We start from the raw sequence: 19,989 nt of genomic DNA, 5'->3' as shown, positions 1-19,989 counted from the left end.
GTCGGGTTTGCGCACATAAGTCTGACAGGAGTACACTAAGGGGCCCATTTATCAAGCTCAGTATGTTGCTTGAGGGCCCCTGTTTCTGGCGAGTCTTCAGACTCGCCAGAAACAGCAGTTATGAAGCAGCGGTCACAAAGACCGCTGCTCCATAACCTGTCCACTTGCTCTGAGCAGGCGGACAGTAATCACAACAATTCAACCCGATCGAGTACGATCGGGTTGATTGACACCCCCTGCTGGTGGCCAATTGGCCGCGAGCCTGCAGGGGGCGGCGTTGTACCAGCAGCTCTTGTGAGATGCTGGTGCAATGGTAAATGCGGAGAGCGTATTGCTCTCTGCATTTAGCGAGGTCCTGCGGACCTGATCCGCACTGTCGTATCAGGTCCGCAAGACCTTTGTTAATAGGGGCCTAATTCTTCATATGCGCTAATTTTATGTTTTTTTTAAAAGGTCTTGGCATGTATAAAGTCCCTCCCATTTAATTATTTTCTAGTGACGTCAAGCATAATAATTTGTGGATTAATGTGCAACTAAAACAATAAACAACCCTTTTTTTCTTTATAACTGAAAATATTTTTAAATATGATATAGGGATCGTTAATATTTAGTTTCTATAACTATAGAGACATAGTTTTGCTTCTTTGTAGATAAAAATACATTCAAAATTGAAGATTATTATTCACAAAATTAAATTTGAATCTTTTTCTTGATCAACACTTACTTGTATTTTGCTAAAATTATTATCCCAATTCAATGGGTTTTCTTATTATTTTCTCAAATATTTTTTATGGATTTTTTTTAATACAGAGAGTATGGCCTCTAGTTATCAACGTGTCTATTTACCTGCCTTCACCGGCCCAATACGCCCGCCTAAGCTCGCCTACCATCGCCGCCGCGGACCTGAAAAATCTCGCCAAAGTTATCAATAAATCTGTCAAAAAGCTGCGCACCAAGTACGGGGCGATGAGCAGCGGACTGTGATAGTTATCACTCATCCGATCTTGCTGCTCTTCGGCTTTTTGACAGCTTTATTGACAAGCTGTCACTAAGCACCCACATTAACTACACTGTTCTACCCCCTATACCGGCGGCCCGGAGCCCCCCGCAACTAAATAAAGTTAGGAAACCCCTAAACCGCCGCTCCCGGACACTGCCGCAACTATAATAAATGTATTAACCCCTAAACCGCCGCTCCCGGACACCACCGCAACTATAATAAATGTATTAACCCCTAAACCGCCGCTCCCAGAGCCCACCGCCACCTACATTATACCTATTAACCCCTATCCTGCCCCCCCTATACCTATAATAAATTTATTAACCCCTATCCTGCGATCCCGGACCCTGCCGCAACTAAATAAAATGTTTAACCCCTAAACCGCCACTCCCGGACCCGTCCGCCACCTATATTAAACGTATTAACCCCTAATCTGCCCCCCCTACACCGTCGCCACCTATAATACATTTATTAACCCCTATCCTGCCCCCCCTACACCGCCGCAACTATAATAAAATTATTAACCCCTAAACCTAAGTCTAACCCTAACCCTAACACCCCCCTAACTTAAATATTAATTAAATACATCTAAATAAATTTAACTCTTATTAAATTAATTATTCCTATTTAAAACTAAATACTTACCTTTAAAATAAACCCTAATATAGCTACAATATAAATAATAATTTTATTGTAGCTATCTTAGGATTTATTTTTATTTTACAGGCAAATTTCAATATATTTTAAATAGGTACAATAGCTATTAAATAGTTATTAACTATTTAATAGCTACCTAGTTAAAATAAAGAGAAATTAACCTGTAAAATAAAAACTAACCTAAGTTACAATTACACCTAACACTACACTATACTTAAATAAATTATTCCTATTTAAAACTAAATACTTACCTGTAAAATAAACCCTAAGATAGCTACAATGTAATTAATAATTACATTGTAGCTATTTTAAGATTTATATTTATTTTACAGGTCACTTTGTATTTATTTTAGATAGTTAGAATAGTTATTAAATAGTTATTAACTATTTCATAACTACCTAGCTAAAAGAAATACAAAATTACCTGTAAAATAAATCCTAACCTAAGTTACAATTAAACCTAACACTACACTATCATTAAATTAATTAAATAAATTACCTACAAATAACTACAATTAAATACAATTAAATAAACTAACTAAAGTACAAAAAATAAAAAGCTAAGTTACAAAAAATAAAAAAAATAAGCTACAAACATTTCAAAAATCTTACAACAATTTTAAGCTACTTACACCTAATCTAAGCCCCCTAATAAAATAACAAAGCCCCCCAAAATAAAAAAATGCCCTACCCTATTCTACATTAAAAAGTTACCATCTCTATTACCTTACCAGCCCTTAAAAGGGCCTTTTGCGGGGCATGCCCCAAAGAAAACAGCTCTTTTGCCTGTAAAATAAAAATACAACCCCCCCAACATTAAAAACTACCACTCACATACCCCTACTCTAACCCAAACCCCCCTTAAATAAACCTAAGACTACCCCCTGAAGATCATCCTACCTTTAGCCGTCCTCAGCCAGCCGACCACCGATGGAACCGAAGAGGAGATCCGGAGCGGCAGACGTCATCATCCAAGGGGCGCTGAAGAAGTCTTCCATCCGATTGAAGTCATCATCCAGGCGGCGTCTTCAATCTTCATCCATCCGGAGCGGAGCGGAGCCATCTTCAGACGAGCCTACGGGGAGCCATCTTCTTCCACCGACGACTGAACGAAGAATGACGGTTCCTTTAAGTGACGTCATCCAAGATGGCGTCCCTCAAATTCCGTTTGGCTGATAGGATTCTATCAGCCAATCGGAATTAAGGTAGGAAAAATCCGATTATCTGATCCAATTAGCCAATCAGATTGAAGTTCAATCCGATTTGCTGATCCAATCAGCCAATCAGATTGAGCTTGCATTCTATTGGCTGTCCCAATCATTCCGAATAGGAATCAATGGGATGTCGGGCAGCAGCGAACATGAGCTTTCGCTATGGTCAGACTCCCATTGATTCCTATGGGATCCGCCGCCTCCAGGGCGGCGGTTTGAAAACCAGGTACGCTGGTCTGGAAAAGTGCCGAGCGTACCTGCTAGTTTTTTGATAACTAGCAAAAGTAGTCAGATTGTGCCGAACTTGTGTGCGGAACATCTGGAGTGACGTAAGAATCGATCTGTGTCGGACTGAGTCCGGCAGATCGAAGCTTACGTCACAAAATTCTACTTTTGCCGGTGTAAAGGGCTTGATAACTTAGGCGAATCAGCCTTACCACAAACGCTGCGGAATTCCAGCGTATTTGAGGTTGACGGCTTGATAACTAGAGGCCATAGTATGCTAATACAATTTTCCCAATTCAATTCGTTTTCTTAATTTTTTTAAGATTAATTTAATATGCAGTAAGTCTGATATACAATAGTACTTTGATTTTACTGGATAAAAACATGAATTGCAGTTTACATCTCCCAAGACCACATGGAGCAAATTCTTGCAAACTTCTGATAACTATATTATAAATATGTCAACTCACGTTAAAGGGACATGAAACCCAATTTTTTCTTTTATGGTTCAGATAGAGAATACAGTTTTAAATAAGTTTTAAGTTTACTTCTATTATAACATGTGCTTTATTATTTTGTTATTCTTTGTTGAAGAGATATCTAGATAGGTAGCGTGCACAAGTCTGGGGCACTACATGACAGGAAATAGTGCTGCCCTCTAGTGCTCTTGCTAATGTATGAAATGGTTTCAAAACTGTTACCATATAGTACTGCAGACACGTGCACGCTCCTGAACTTACCTTCCTGATTTTTTATAAAGGATAACAAGAAAATAAAAAAATGTTTAAAATTGTAGGCTCTATGTGAATCATGAAATAAATAAATTGGGTTTTATTTCCCTTTGACAACAAGAGGGCTATCTAACATATTTATAGAAGCTCAAAAACCCACTAAACAAATGTTTTACACAGTGTAATTATTTTTTTTACTGATGTTCTCTGTACTGACCATGGTTCAAAGTTCATTAAGATATTATCAAGTAATCAATATTCTCCCATATAAAAGGGAAAATGAAAACAGATACATTCAGTAGTGAATTTGTTTTTACGTAAGTTACCTTCTTGTAAAATTCCCTTATTATTAGCAAACGATCAAACCATGGGGTCGATCAAAATCCTTTAGAAAAGCATCTAATGGTTGCAACATAAAATGTAGCTTTTTGTAGATAAATTAATTGATACATGTTTCCAAAGGATTGTGATTGACCCCCATCTTGGTTATATTAACACAAACATTTCATTAAAATTATGTACTTTTTAATATTTCAAACATACCAAATGTGCCAAAAAAAGTAATAATTAAAATGTGTCTCATTAAGTTTTCTTTTAGTGTAATTTAGAAATGTTCTTAAAATAGCAGCCAATATCTTATCAAGGATTTGTATTTATTCAATTATATATTAAACCTTATCTAATGATTATCAACAGAAAAACACCATTTAACTCTATGGGATATTTTTAAACAAATAATTTCATTGTTTGTTTTTAAAAGGATTTTGATTGACCCTTTGATTCATTACACAGTGCACATCCCAGTCCCTTCATTTATTTGTTTCAATTGAAAAGAAAAAAAAGTGAGTTCAGACCTACAAAGAATCTACATTCCACATTTAAATGTAACTATTTCTTATAAATACATTGTTATGTTTGGTTGTTTTGTGTTCACTACAATATTTTTCAGGTGAATAAAAATAAAATTATATTTTAGAGAAATTATATTTTTATGTTGTTTGTTACAGAATGTTCAGTGTTTGCCCAGCTAACAAATCCTGATGAATACACTTTGCCAAAATTCCTTAGAGTAAACTTATCAATTGCTGGGCGGACATGTCTTCCCGACATTGCTAAATGCAGACAGCATACGTTGTCAGCATTTAACATTTGCACAACCATTTCTTGGTCATTCACAGCCGCTATTAGGGGGTGTCAATAACCCCGATCGGATTGGATCAGGATCATTGCAGTCCACTACCTAAAAGGTGGAGGACAAGTTAAGGAGCAGCGGTCTTACAGCGGACCTGAAACTTTACGGGTAGAAAACAGCTTCCGCTGCTTAATAAATCTACCCCATGATGTATTTCTATTTCTTTTCAATATGAGAAAATTCTAAGCTTTATCATTTTAAGTATTTAAAAATGTATGCCATGCACAAAATGTGTAATAAACCTATCAATGTCTTGACTATTTCACATGTAGCATTGGAAGCGCTTAAACGACAAGTAGCATCTATTACTGGACAGCTGAACAGTATGCAATAAAGCCTGTTAGCTCAGAAAAAAGGTTAGTGTACTGAATTATTCTATTCTTTTGTTATAGTTATAGTTTTGTATTATTGTATTTGGAAAACATTTTTGATAGGCAGAATAAAGTAACATACCCTGTGGTATATAAAGTCCAAACTTTAGTTTAGACAATTAGAAATGACGCATGCCAGATAGCCTCAGATAACTGAGAGAAAGGAGGAGAATGAGAACAGGTAACAGTGGAAACAAAATAAATCACAATTCATTAGACATAATTACTATTTAAAACCCTACATAAATAGTATTTTTTATTTAGGTTATAAATGATTGAGCCTTTTTCAGTTTTGCTTTACAAACATAAAACAGGATATTCTTGTAAAATGGTTCTACATCTGCTCTGTCATAATATATAAGAAAATTATAAAGGAGTGTTATATTTTTGTAGATTGCAAACAGTTACTGTAGAATGTTACTTGCTAGATTATCTTTAATTTACCTATTTGTCACAGTTCATTCAGAGATATATACCTCACACCAGTGATGGCCAAATTCCTGTCACGTGGGGGCTGAAAATGAATATTTTAGATTCCTTAAGAGATGCATATATGTTAGGAATTTTCCCAGGGCAATATTTGGAAGATGAGTCTTGGAGGAAAACAGTGACCTTCTCGGACGTCCGGGAAACAATTACCAAAATAACACACACAGGCAGGTTATCATTAGCAAATGTTCTGTTTATTCTGGGGCCAAAAAGCACAATATATAGACATGGATACACGTAGGCATCTCTGGTGCGTAACATCATCTTATTGGCTAAGCAAAATACAGTAATATATTTCCTAATGGCCTTATTTGGCATACAGCATAACATATCATAATAGAAAATAATATATGAAAAAAGTACAGACAGAAAAATGTATATTTTGCAGCTACAGGAAATAATGTAGGTGGGTACTGATCTGTGACAGTTGCGGTTTTAGCTTACAAGAAACACCTAAGTTTGTTTGGCTTTGTAAAAAAAGTACCTTGGTTTCCTGTTGAGAGACACAGACAGTAACTGAAATTTGCAAATGTAACTGATATTACAAGTGTCTTAGAAGAAATGATATTACGAATGGAGTGCAGAGAAAATGATATTACGAATGGAGTGCAGTGAAAATACATCAGTGCATAACATTATAGATAATGTAAAATAAGTACATAGATAAAGTGTGCAACACAAATAAGTGATGTTCCCTGACAATATATACTTATGGCTATTAACTCCTTGAGCACAAAAGTTTTCCCAATTTCTGTGATTAAATGACAAAGGCAATTTTGGCATTTGTGTTTTATATTGGTTTTACTATAATTTTATGCTCTCTTGGTAAGTACATATTATATAACATTTTTAACAGACAAACAGGCTTTTCTTGTGGTGCCCTATATGGTTACAAAATATAACAATAAATATGAATGAAATAGTACAATGGTGAAAATGAAAAACAAAACATTTTTAGAAAAACTAATGTAACAAAAGAAAATACATAAAAATGTATTAATTATTTTGTCCTGATTTTGGGAATACATCATATGTCTAGGTTTCCAAGTAATATAGTGCAAATAGAGGCCAAGGGGCCTATTTATGAAAGACCTGTTGGACATGATCCGACATTGCGGATCATGTCCGACAGACCTCGCTGAATACGGAGAGCAATACGTTCTCCGTATTCAGTATTGCACCAGCAGCTCTTGTGAACTGCTGGTGCCACGCCGCCCCCTGCAGATTCGCAGCCAATCGGCCGCTAGCAGGGGGGTGTCAATCAACCTGATCGTATTCAACCTCAGAGCAGGCGGACAGGTTATGGAGCATATCGAGCTTGATAGATATGCCCCCAAATGCTGACAGATTGGAACTTTTTGCTTAATGCTAAAAGTTAGGAACATTTGCTATGCTTCTACTGAAGGTTTGATAAGGGTCATCAAATCCAAAACCACTACACAAAAAGTATATATTTGTAAAAGCTAGACACCCCTGGGCATTTACCTAAAGGCATTTCGACACTTTTAACTATTTTATCACAAATCTTTCTCATATAATTTGTTATTTTTTGTTTTACACACATGGACACAAAAACTTACAATTCTATTTTTTTTTGCATTTTACAGACATTATAGGCTATTTTTGTGTGTGCATTTATATGTTTATATGTGTATATATAAATATATAATTTTATACAGGGAGTGCAGAATTATTAGGCAAATGAGTATTTTGACCACATCATCCTCTTTATGCATGTTGTCTTACTCCAAGCTGTATAGGCTCGAAAGCCTACTACCAATTAAGCATATTAGGTGATGTGCATCTCTGTAATGAGAAGGGGTGTGGTCTAATGACATCAACACCCTATATCAGGTGTGCATAATTATTAGGCAACTTCCTTTCCTTTGGCAAAATGGGTCAAAAGAAGGACTTGACAGGCTCAGAAAAGTAAAAAATAGTGAGATATCTTGCAGAGGGATGCAGCACTCTTAAAATTGCAAAGCTTCTGAAGCGTGATCATCGAACAATCAAGCGTTTCATTCAAAATAGTCAACAGGGTCGCAAGAAGCGTGTGGAAAAACCAAGGCGCAAAATAACTGCCCATGAACTGAGAAAAGTCAAGCGTGCAGCTGCCAAGATGCCACTTGCCACCAGTTTGGCCATATTTCAGAGCTGCAACATCACTGGAGTGCCCAAAAGCACAAGGTGTGCAATACTCAGAGACATGGCCAAGGTAAGAAAGGCTGAAAGACAACCACCACTGAACAAGACACACAAGCTGAAACGTCAAGATTGGGCCAAGAAATATCTCAAGACTGATTTTTCTAAGGTTTTATGGACTGATGAAATGAGAGTGAGTCTTGATGGGCCAGATGGATGGGCCCGTGGCTGGATTGGAAAAGGGCAGAGAGCTCCAGTCCGACTCAGACGCCAGCAAGGTGGAGGTGGAGTACTGGTTTGGGCTGGTATCATCAAAGATGAGATTGTGGGGCCTTTTCGGGTTGAGGATGGAGTCAAGCTCAACTCCCAGTCCTACTGCCAGTTTCTGGAAGACACCTTCTTCAAGCAGTGGTACAGGAAGAAGTCTGCATCCTTCAAGAAAAACATGATTTTCATGCAGGACAATGCTCCATCACACGCGTCCAAGTACTCCACAGCGTGGCTGGCAAGAAAGGGTATAAAAGAAGAAAATCTAATGACATGGCCTCCTTGTTCACCTGATCTGAACCCCATTGAGAACCTGTGGTCCATCATCAAATGTGAGATTTACAAGGAGGGAAAACAGTACACCTCTCTGAACAGTGTTTGGGAGGCTGTGGTTGCTGCTGCACGCAATGTTGATGGTGAACAGATCAAAACACTGACAGAATCCATGGATGGCAGGCTTTTGAGTGTCCTTGCAAAGAAAGGTGGCTATATTGGTCACTGATTTGTTTTTGTTTTGTTTTTGAATGTCAGAAATGTATATTTGTGAATGTTGAGATGTTATATTGGTTTCACTGGTAAAAATAAATAATTGAAATGGGTATATATTTGTTTTTTGTTAAGTTGCCTAATAATTATGCACAGTAATAGTCACCTGCACACACAGATATCCCCCTAAAATAGCTATAACTAAAAACAAACTAAAAACTACTTCCAAAACTATTCAGCTTTGATATTAATGAGTTTTTTGGGTTCATTGAGAACATGGTTGTTGTTCAATAATAAAATTAATCCTCAAAAATACAACTTGCCTAATAATTCTGCACTCCCTGTATATATATATATATATATATATATATATATATATATATATATATATATATAAACACATAAATACACACACCCATACATATATGTATGTATATATATATATATATATATATATATACATATATATATATATATATATATACTGTATATACACATACATACATTATAGCCTTTTCCAGTCAAACATCTTGTCATATAGCATATACCTTTTAACCCTTATAAAAAATGTATTTTTGATGTTACTGGTGCATCTTTTATTACATCTACCACTGATTTCTCTAAAGTTGTGAAGAAGTCTGCAGCCCCCAGGACAACCCTGACTTCCAACTTAGTTTGAACTTGCTATTTCTTAAATAGGTTCGATTTGCTGCTGAGTAAAGCTTAATTCCAGGGCAAAAACAATATTAATTTAATTTATGGTAAGAGATAAGTGAACCAGAGAACTTTTGGTAAAATATGCAAAGGAGATCTATATCATCTGACACTTTTTCCGTGACTGTTAGTAAAAGCAAACATTTGCATATCTTACCAATCAGTCTAGTTTACTTTAAATGTACTTTATTGATTTTATCCTAGAAATAAGCCTACATTTCCTGCAAACTAAACTTGTTTCTTTGTTAACTATTAGTACAAAACAGTTAGAAGTTAGGGTTGTCAGCAGAGAAGTACAGGAGGACACAATTATATCCCTAAGGACTGGCAGTGATAGACGTGTAATCACCGGGGCATGCAACAACAATGGCTTACCTGGGGTATTCTGCAGGGGGCTATAGCTTCACCAGAAAAAAATATAGGCTTGCTACTGCTGGCAAGAACCGCTTCATTGCAGATCTTTAAGCAGTTGATGTACAGGGTACAAAATTTGTCCTTGGGTATAATAGCTGCAGTGCTGTATTGTGCATTGCAATTGTCCTTAAGGGATAATTAAGATTGTCTAAAGATATCCAATGACACAGGGCCAGATTTAGGTAATGGTGCAGTTACACTCTGACTGTTGGTTTCCTCTCATCTTACTTTTAGACATCTTCTTAGATGGATGTAGTTAAACCACTAACATTACCCAATATAAAGAATAAAACTAATAGAGAGACACAAGACAAAACTGCAAGTGTCAGCATTTTCACAAGCATGATGTCTCAGTTGAGTGCATCGCTCTATTTACATTTTTGTATGCAAATTACTCTTAGGTCTCGCTAAGAGTAAAAAGGGGAAACCAGATGTGGACTCCTTGCACACATGAGGCCCAAAGGAGGTTGAAACGTATGTCTGGGGTTTGTTGTTTTCTCTTGTTCAGAGAAGAATTGCCTGGTATTTTTGTGCTGGATAGTCATTGGGCAGGGTCAGACTGATATGATACAGGATATTTCTTCTCTTTTAAAGACATAGTGTGCCAAAAGAAACAGCACCCTGAGTGGCACTGGCCTTGTGAACAAGCACAGACATTTTTCTAGCTTATGTTCTGCCTCAGTTGAGTGTGTCTCTCTATTTTTTGTTTGTCACAATAATATGCAATATTCTGTCACAGGGTGGTTAAAGAAATAATTGTATACTTTGTGATGGGGCTTATCTGACTCATTCTAGAAACTCATATCCCAATGGAAGCAGAGCATTTTAAGTGCAAATAAACATCAATATCTATTTTAAATAAGTCAGATGTTAACAACCAATTTCTTTTGTTTCCTTTAGCTATGCTCTTTTCTAGAGGGTCGAGTACTGCTGGGAAGTTCTTTGTTACAAATGGTGTGGAAGCCAAATATAATGACGCAAAATCAACTTGCTCCAGTGCTGGAGGGCAACTGGCTTCACCACGGAATGTAGAAAAAAACCAAGCGGTGTTATCGATAGTTTTGCTTTACAACAAGGCACCATTCCTTGGTATTAATGATATACAAACAGAAGGCAGCTTTAGATACCCAAGTGGTGATTTAATTAGTTACACTAACTGGAATACTAGGGAACCTAACAACGATAATGGTGTGGAAGATTGTGTTGAAATGTTTACAAGTGGAAAATGGAATGATAAGAATTGTGAAGAAAGACGTCTGGTCATATGTGAATTTTCCTAATAGTTATGTTGTAAAGTTGCAATAAAGCAGGAAGTGACTGATTATTTTTAAATAATCCATAAACAATTATTCTAACTGCCCTAAATGAGCTACATTCCTTAGGCTGCTAACTCCTGGTATATATTATACTAAAATACTATAAAAGTATACTATACATTTTTTTGTGCTAGCCGGGTTGTGCCGGTATTACAAGTTAAAAAAAAAACTTATTTTACTCAAGTGCTAACCCCACTAGCGAAAAAATCCTAACTTAAATTATTGCGTGCGGGTGCATGTATTCCCCATAGAAATCAATGGAGACCAAAAAGTGGAAAAAACCTCTAACACCCGACTATTGCACAAACCCGATCACATTTCCGCAGTCCCCAAAGAAGTCAATGGAGAAAAATAAATTGTTAGAAAAAACTAACACCCATCATGCAAACAATATAGCATATTGGCATTAGCAAATAGAAAATATTTACAGTAAATACATATTTAAAACCTTTATTTTTTTATTTTTTTTTATTTTTTTTTAAAATATTTTTTTTTATTGAGGGAATAACAATAACAGACAGGAATCAGTTTGCTCAAACAAACAAATGACACATAGTATATGACAATATAGTTTACATGAACAAAAACAAATGCTGAATAACAAATTTGGGTATAGATCTCTTGTTGTAACAATCATAGTGGACTCGTAGATTGGAATATACACAAAATGGCAGAGCAAACCTCAAAGCACCCTCTTTTCCCCCCATGGAAGCCGAGTTCGCTTTTGGACCTCAGTAAGATGAATGTACTACTCAGAGGGCTTTTAGTTAGTTCAGGCCTGAATGAGGCCTACACTTTATATCCTCCTTCTTATAGCTGCTGGGACCATGGTTAGGTCCAGAAAACTAACACTAAAAGTGAAGGAGATGTAAGAAGAAAGTGAAAAATTAACAATATTTATGTGAGTACTTTACACTACTTCAAGGGAATAAGCTACAGGGACTGGTTCATAATTAAACTTGAACCTTAATAGGTGCCAGCGTATGACTATTCGCATTGAAACAGCTACCAGGAGGTCAATAAGAATGTGAGTCTAAAAGCTGTAGGTTCAAAAAACTTATAATCAGGTGAGGGACACACAGACCCTGAACCCATTGCGACGTGCCAGTAGTGTGATCACATGCATTAGGTACATAAGTGAATAAAACTCTTATACTGAAATGAGAGTGAAAAAGTATCTAGAAGTATTGAACACAGAGTAATAGTCATTAGAAATTCCCGAAGAGCCATTTTTATAAACAAACCAGGACACACTCAAACAAGGCTCCACGGGCAGGGCAGGGACAACACAACTCTGCCAAATAGGGATGTGGAGGATAAGGCGGTTATCCCTTACCACATCTTTAGAAGAGGGAGGAATAAGGAGGGAGAGGGGGGGTAGGGTAGGGGGGGAAGGGGGAGAGGGAGGGGAGAGGAAGGGGGAGGGGTAAAGGGAAGGGATAGGGGGGAGAAGAGGGGGGAAGTAGAGGAGGGGGAAAGAGGAGGAGGGAAAAGAAGAGGGGGTAGGGGGGGAGAGGGGGGGTAAGGAGAAGAGGGGAAGAGGGATAGAGGGGGGGCGGATTTAAAGCAGATGATTGACAGCTGATCCCTAACATAAGCCCCAGGGTTACTGGGAACAGTAGGTATCTATTCGGATATCAAGAGCAGCCAATGTGATTCTATATGCATGTGTTCCCAGTTATAGTCTCAAACAACATTTCTAAAACATGTTCTCACATTTTCGTATCACATTAGCTGAATAACTGCTTCTAAATAGCACAGACATAGAGTAACCCCTTAAGAGCTATAAAGGTCAGGACTTAGTACATAATGACATTTTAAGGGATCCACATACAAAGACATTTACACTTAGATTCTTGGAGGAGCAGCTAACCAGTTTAGATAAAATATTCAAATATGTTCAGTAAATAATTAGCAGTGAACTAGCTTAAACACATGTTGTACATACATATCAGCTTTTACTGCCTTCATACAGCCTTCATACAGTAATATCTTGGATAGGGTTAACAATAATACAGACGTACTAATAGGTAAGATCATGCAAAACATGTTGGTTGTAACATAGCGCTATAGCCCTAGACCCAAGACTCAACTTATCCCATAAACAAGAATAGACTATACAGGCTAAATAAACCTGATAGTCTTAAAGAAATGCTTATGTTGCACTGTGAACAATGGATTGTGGTAATTAATTCGGTAGATTACTGGAACTTGTGGTTGAGAAAGAATTTGTGTCATCAAATTAAAATATAACCTTTATTAGTTTTATTTATAAAAAAGACAGCATAAATTGTGTGTGTATGCTACCCTGGAGAGAGTTAAAAGCACACTCTCTGTTGATTATATGATACTTAGCTTGTATGATATCACTGATATAGAGTACTAGGTAAACCAGTTTTAAGACCGAGTTTATATTATAGGTGTATCTGTATATTTATCTATCTAAGGACTGTATGGCCTAATATCTGGCCAGTCCTACGGCTAGATTTGGAGTTTGGCGGTAAAAGGGCTGTTAACGCTCCGCGGGTTTTTTTCTGGCCGCACCATAAATTTAACTCTGGTATCGAGAGTTCAAACAAATGCTGCGTTAGGCTCCAAAAAAGGAGCGTAGAGCATTTTTACCGCAAATACAACTCTCGATACCAGAGTTGCTTACGGACGCGGCCGGCCTCAAAAACGTGCTCGTGCACGATTCTCCCATAGGAAACAATGGGGCTGTTTGAGCTGAAAAAAAACCTAACACCTGCAAAAAAGCAGCGTTCAGCTCCTAACGCAGCCCCATTGTTTCCTATGGGGAAACACTTCCTACGTCTGCACCTAACACTCTAACATGTACCCCGAGTCTAAACACCCCTAGCCTTACACTTATTAACCCCTAATCTGCCGCCCCCGCTATCGCTGACCCCTGCATTACACTTTTAACCCCTAATCTGCCGCTCCGTAAACCGCCGCCACCTACGTTATCCCTATGTACCCCTAATCTGCTGCCCTAACATCGCCGACCCCTATGTTATATTTATTAACCCCTAATCTGCCCCCCACAACGTCGCCGACACCTACCTACACTTATTAACCCCTAATCTGCCGAGCGGACCTGAGCGCTACTATAATAAAGTTATTAACCCCTAATACGCCTCACTAACCCTATCATAAATAGTATTAACCCCTAATCTGCCCTCCCTAACATCGCCGACACCTACCTTCAATTATTAACCCCTAATCTGCCGACCGGAGCTCACCGCTATTCTAATAAATGTATTAACCCCTAAAGCTAAGTCTAACCCTAATACTAACACCCCCCTAACTTAAATATAATTTACATCTAACAAAATGAATTAACTCTTATTAAATAAATGATTCCTATTTAAAGCTAAATACTTACCTGTAAAATAAATCCTAATATAGCTACAATATAAATTACATTTATATTATAGCTATTTTAGGATTAATATTTATTTTACAGGTAACTTTGTATTTATTTTAACCAGGTACAATAGCTATTAAATAGTTAAGAACTATTTAATAGTTACCTAGTTAAAATAATTACAAATTTACCTGTAAAATAAATCCTAACCTAAGATATAATTAAACCTAACACTACCCTATCAATAAAATAATTAAATAAACTACCTACAATTACCTACAATTAACCTAACACTACACTATCAATAAATTAATTAAACACAATTGCTACAAATAAATACAATTAAATAAACTATCTAAAGTACAAAAAATAAAAAAGAACTAAGTTACAGAAAATAAAAAAATATTTACAAACATAAGAAAAATATTACAACAATTTTAAACTAATTACACCTACTCTAAGCCCCCTAATAAAATAACAAAGACCCCCAAAATAAAAAATTCCCTACCCTATTCTAAAATTCAAAAATTACAAGCTCTTTTACCTTACCAGCCCTGAACAGGGCCCTTTGCGGGGCATGCCCCAAGAATTTCAGCTCTTTTGCCTGTAAAAAAAAACATACAATACCCCCCCCCCAACATTACAACCCACCACCCACATACCCCTAATCTAACCCAAACCCCCTTAAATAAACCTAACACTAATCCCCTGAAGATCTTCCTACCTTGTCTTCACCATCCAGGTATCACCGATCCGTCCTGGCTCCAAGATCTTCATCCAACCCAAGCGGGGGTTGGCGATCCATAATCCGGTGCTCCGAAGTCTTCCTCCTATCCGGCAAGAAGAGGACATCCGGACCGGCAAACATCTTCTCCAAGCGGCATCTTCTATGTTCTTCCATCCGATGACGACCGGCTCCATCTTGAAGACCTCCAGCGCGGATCCATCCTCTTCTTCCGACGACTAGACGACGAATGACGGTTCCTTTAAGGGACGTCATCCAAGATGGCGTCCCTCGAATTCCGATTGGCTGATAGGATTCTATCAGCCAATCGGAATTAAGGTAGGAATTTTCTGATTGGCTGATGGAATCAGCCAATCAGAATCAAGTTCAATCCGATTGGCTGATCCAATCAGCCAATCAGATTGAGCTCGCATTCTATTGGCTGTTCCGATCAGCCAATAGAATGCGAGCTCAATCTGATTGGCTGATTGGATCAGCCAATCGGATTGAACTTGATTCTGATTGGCTGATTCCATCAGCCAATCAGAAAATTCCTACCTTAATTCCGATTGGCTGATAGAATCCTATCAGCCAATCGGAATTCGAGGGACGCCATCTTGGATGACGTCCCTTAAAGGAACCGTCATTCGTCGTCTAGTCGTCGGAAGAAGAGGATGGATCCGCGCTGGAGGTCTTCAAGATGGAGCCGGTCGTCATCGGATGGAAGAACATAGAAGATGCCGCTTGGAGAAGATGTTTGCCGGTCCGGATGTCCTCTTCTTGCCGGATAGGAGGAAGACTTCGGAGCACCGGATTATGGATCGCCAACCCCCGCTTGGGTTGGATGAAGATCTTGGAGCCAGGACGGATCGGTGATACCTGGATGGTGAAGACAAGGTAGGAAGATCTTCAGGGGATTAGTGTTAGGTTTATTTAAGGGGGTTTGGGTTAGATTAGGGGTATGTGGGTGGTGGGTTGTAATGTTGGGGGGGGGGTATTGTATGTTTTTTTTTACAGGCAAAAGAGCTGAAATTCTTGGGGCATGCCCCGCAAAGGGCCCTGTTCAGGGCTGGTAAGGTAAAAGAGCTTGTAATTTTTGTATTTTAGAATAGGGTAGGGAATTTTTTATTTTGGGGGTCTTTGTTATTTTATTAGGGGGCTTAGAGTAGGTGTAATTAGTTTAAAATTGTTGTAATATTTTTCTTATGTTTGTAAATATTTTTTTATTTTCTGTAACTTAGTTCTTTTTTATTTTTTGTACTTTAGATAGTTTATTTAATTGTATTTATTTGTAGCAATTGTGTTTAATTAATTTATTGATAGTGTAGTGTTAGGTTAATTGTAGGTAATTGTAGGTAGTTTATTTAATTATTTTATTGATAGGGTAGTGTTAGGTTTAATTATATCTTAGGTTAGGATTTATTTTACAGGTAAATTTGTAATTATTTTAACTAGGTAACTATTAAATAGTTCTTAACTATTTAATAGCTATTGTACCTGGTTAAAATAAATACAAAGTTACCTGTAAAATAAATATTAATCCTAAAATAGCTATAATATAAATGTAATTTATATTGTAGCTATATTAGGATTTATTTTACAGGTAAGTATTTAGCTTTAAATAGGAATCATTTATTTAATAAGAGTTAATTTATTTCGTTAGATAAAAATTATATTTAACTTAGGGGGGTGTTAGTGTTAGGGTTAGACTTAGCTTTAGGGGTTAATACATTTATTAGAATAGCGGTGAGCTCCGGTCGGCAGATTAGGGGTTAATAATTGAAGGTAGGTGTCGGCGATGTTAGGGAGGGCAGATTAGGGGTTAATACTATTTATGATAGGGTTAGTGAGGCGGATTAGGGGTTAATAACTTTATTATAGTAGCGCTCAGGTCCGCTCGGCAGATTAGGGGTTAATAAGTGTAGGTAGGTGTCGGCGACGTTGTGGGGGGCAGATTAGGGGTTAATAAATATAACATAGGGGTCGGCGATGTTAGGGGCAGAAGATTAGGGGTACATAGGGATAACGTAGGTGGCGGCGATTTGCGGTCGGAAGATTAGGGGTTAATTATTTTAAGTAGCTTGCGGCGACGTTGTGGGGGGCAAGTTAGGGGTTAATAAATATAATATAGGGGTCGGCGGGGTTAGGGGCAGCAGATTAGGGGTACATAAGTATAACGTAGGTGGCGGTCGGCAGATTAGGGGTTAAAAATTTTAATCGAGTGGCGGCGATGTGGGGGGACCTCGGTTTAGGGGTACATAGGTAGTTTATGGGCGTTAGTGTACTTTAGGGCACAGTAGTTAAGAGCTTTATAAACCGGCGTTAGCCAGAAAGCTCTTAACTCCTGCTTTTTTCAGGCGGCTGGAATCTTGTCGTTAGAGCTCTAACGCTCACTGCAGAAACGACTCTAAATACCAGCGTTAGAAAGATCCCATTGAAAAGATAGGCTACGCAAATGGCGTAGGGGGATCTGCGGTATGGAAAAGTCGCGGCTGTAAAGTGAGCGTTAGACCCTTTAATCACTGACTCCAAATACCAGCGGGCGGCCAAAACCAGCGTTAGGAGCCTCTAACGCTGGTTTTGACGGCTACCGCCGAACTCTAAATCTAGGCCCTAGAGATTTTCCCAAGTGGGTATTTATATATGGTATACCTATTATACTTAAACTTAATGGTTTTTATAGATAAATAGGCTTTAAGGCACTGTGAACATCGATGTCCAGTTATATAACCAATATACAGTGAGCTAATACCAATGTATACACTTGCAATAAAATTTCTGTGGAGACTGGGAGGTCTGGAGGATTACCTATATGGCAGTCTCTATATTGTATCACCAACACTTGATTATTGCGTTAACTTAGCAACTCTGACTGATATTAATTAAGTTCAGTATGATTGTGCACATAATATTGCATCAAGGGATAAGCTCGGTTATGCAGGTGCAGCGGTTAACTATTTTTTTAAAACGCTATGGTACATAGTAATAGCAGCTGCTTAAGCCTGTGAAAAACAGACTTATTTTTTCTGTCACTCAGTTTTGACTACAGTAGTATTACAGCGTTACTAAATTACAGCTTTTAATAGTATGACACTATGTGTCTAAATTTTTATTAACTTAGTGATGACCCCTGTCAGTTGTATTCCTTCTATGGTAGTGTACGATATTGTATAGACAAAATTATCTTTAGAACTTAATCCCCCAGATATTGTATTACCCACTCGTTATCGTATTATGTTATGCAAGTGCAGCGGTTACCCATTTTTATATACTGGGATAAATAGTAATAGCTGCAGCTTAAGCCTGTGAAAAGCCACAGGTTACCAAGTACTAATTAAGAAAAGTTTTTTTAAGCTAAGATATTTTTTCTAATTATTACAACAAGAGAGGCAGTTAAAAAATAGCGAGGACCCCTGACGCAGCGTTTCACTAACGCATCCTCAGAGGGGTTACCCGGGCTTTATTTCTAGCCAACTGTTTATTACGTAAACAAAGAATCCCCACATAAGCTGGATCTTAGATTCGTTTCACTAAATTAACTTAAAGTCTTTAGACGTTTTATTTTTAATTCATTTTTATTTTATTTTATTTTAAATTTACACTTAGCATTATTCACAGTTCTAACACGTTTTTTGTTCTTAAGTTTTATTTTTATTTTTCACCTCTCACTTGTATATCAAAGTAGTACTTAACAAAAGTACTACGAACATTCCAAATCTTGATAACTATCTAGAAACACATACATTAATGGTGAAACATCCTAACAAACAGTTCCGCTTTTTCCCTATGATAAACTATAAGATCACAGACCTAAATAAAGATAAATGTAATTCAAGACGAAGTGAACAAGGCAGCGTTAAACACTGTTGTATTCATTTTCCAAAATAATATACTGTTTTTGTTATCCAGTAACCATGGCGGTTACACATCGTCTCCATAGCAACCTCCGTGACAGAACTAACTCTATGATTGACACAAGCTCCACTAATAGGAACAGGAATCCCTGACCAATCAGACATCTGAGGCGGGACATTAGAACACTATATACTTCCGGAAGTGTGCCGGCCCGGGTAACCCCTCTGAGGATGCGTTAGTGAAACGCTGCGTCAGGGGTCCTCGCTATTTTTTAACTGCCTCTCTTGTTGTAATAATTAGAAAAAATATCTTAGCTTAAAAAAACTTTTCTTAATTAGTACTTGGTAACCTGTGGCTTTTCACAGGCTTAAGCTGCAGCTATTACTATTTATCCCAGTATATAAAAATGGGTAACCGCTGCACTTGCATAACATAATACGATAACGAGTGGGTAATACAATATCTGGGGGATTAAGTTCTAAAGATAATTTTGTCTATACAATATCGTACACTACCATAGAAGGAATACAACTGACAGGGGTCATCACTAAGTTAATAAAAATTTAGACACAGTGTCATACTATTAAAAGCTGTAATTTAGTAACGCTGTAATACTACTGTAGTCAAAACTGAGTGACAGAAAAAATAAGTCTGTTTTTCACAGGCTTAAGCAGCTGCTATTACTATGTACCATAGCGTTTTAAAAAAATAGTTAACCGCTGCACCTGCATAACCGAGCTTATCCCTTGATGCAATATTATGTGCACAATCATACTGAACTTAATTAATATCAGTCAGAGTTGCTAAGTTAACGCAATAATCAAGTGTTGG

General features: G+C 37.4%; 2 protein-coding genes across 2 annotated transcripts in view; both read left to right on the top strand.

The window, feature by feature from the left end:
- LOC128639867 (pulmonary surfactant-associated protein D) overlaps positions 1-11,234 on the top strand; it is an 80,820-nt gene extending 69,586 nt beyond the window's left edge. The window contains exons 8-9 of the mRNA XM_053692086.1: positions 5,289-5,372; positions 10,800-11,234. Coding sequence (XP_053548061.1) covers positions 5,289-5,350 — 62 coding nt within the window. The 3' untranslated portion in view covers positions 5,351-5,372; positions 10,800-11,234. The remainder of the gene's footprint in view (positions 1-5,288; positions 5,373-10,799) is intronic.
- Positions 10,802-11,234, top strand: LOC128639868 (pulmonary surfactant-associated protein D-like). Its single transcript, XM_053692087.1, has one exon. It carries the CDS (start codon positions 10,802-10,804, stop codon positions 11,177-11,179), a length of 378 nt encoding a protein of 125 aa, XP_053548062.1. The 3' UTR covers positions 11,180-11,234.
- Positions 11,235-19,989: the final 8,755 nt, after the last annotated feature.

The sequence above is a fragment of the Bombina bombina genome, chromosome 9, assembly GCF_027579735.1.
Source record: "Bombina bombina isolate aBomBom1 chromosome 9, aBomBom1.pri, whole genome shotgun sequence".
Taxonomy (NCBI): Eukaryota; Metazoa; Chordata; class Amphibia; order Anura; family Bombinatoridae; genus Bombina; species Bombina bombina.
This window is presented reverse-complemented; position numbering and strand designations above follow the sequence as displayed.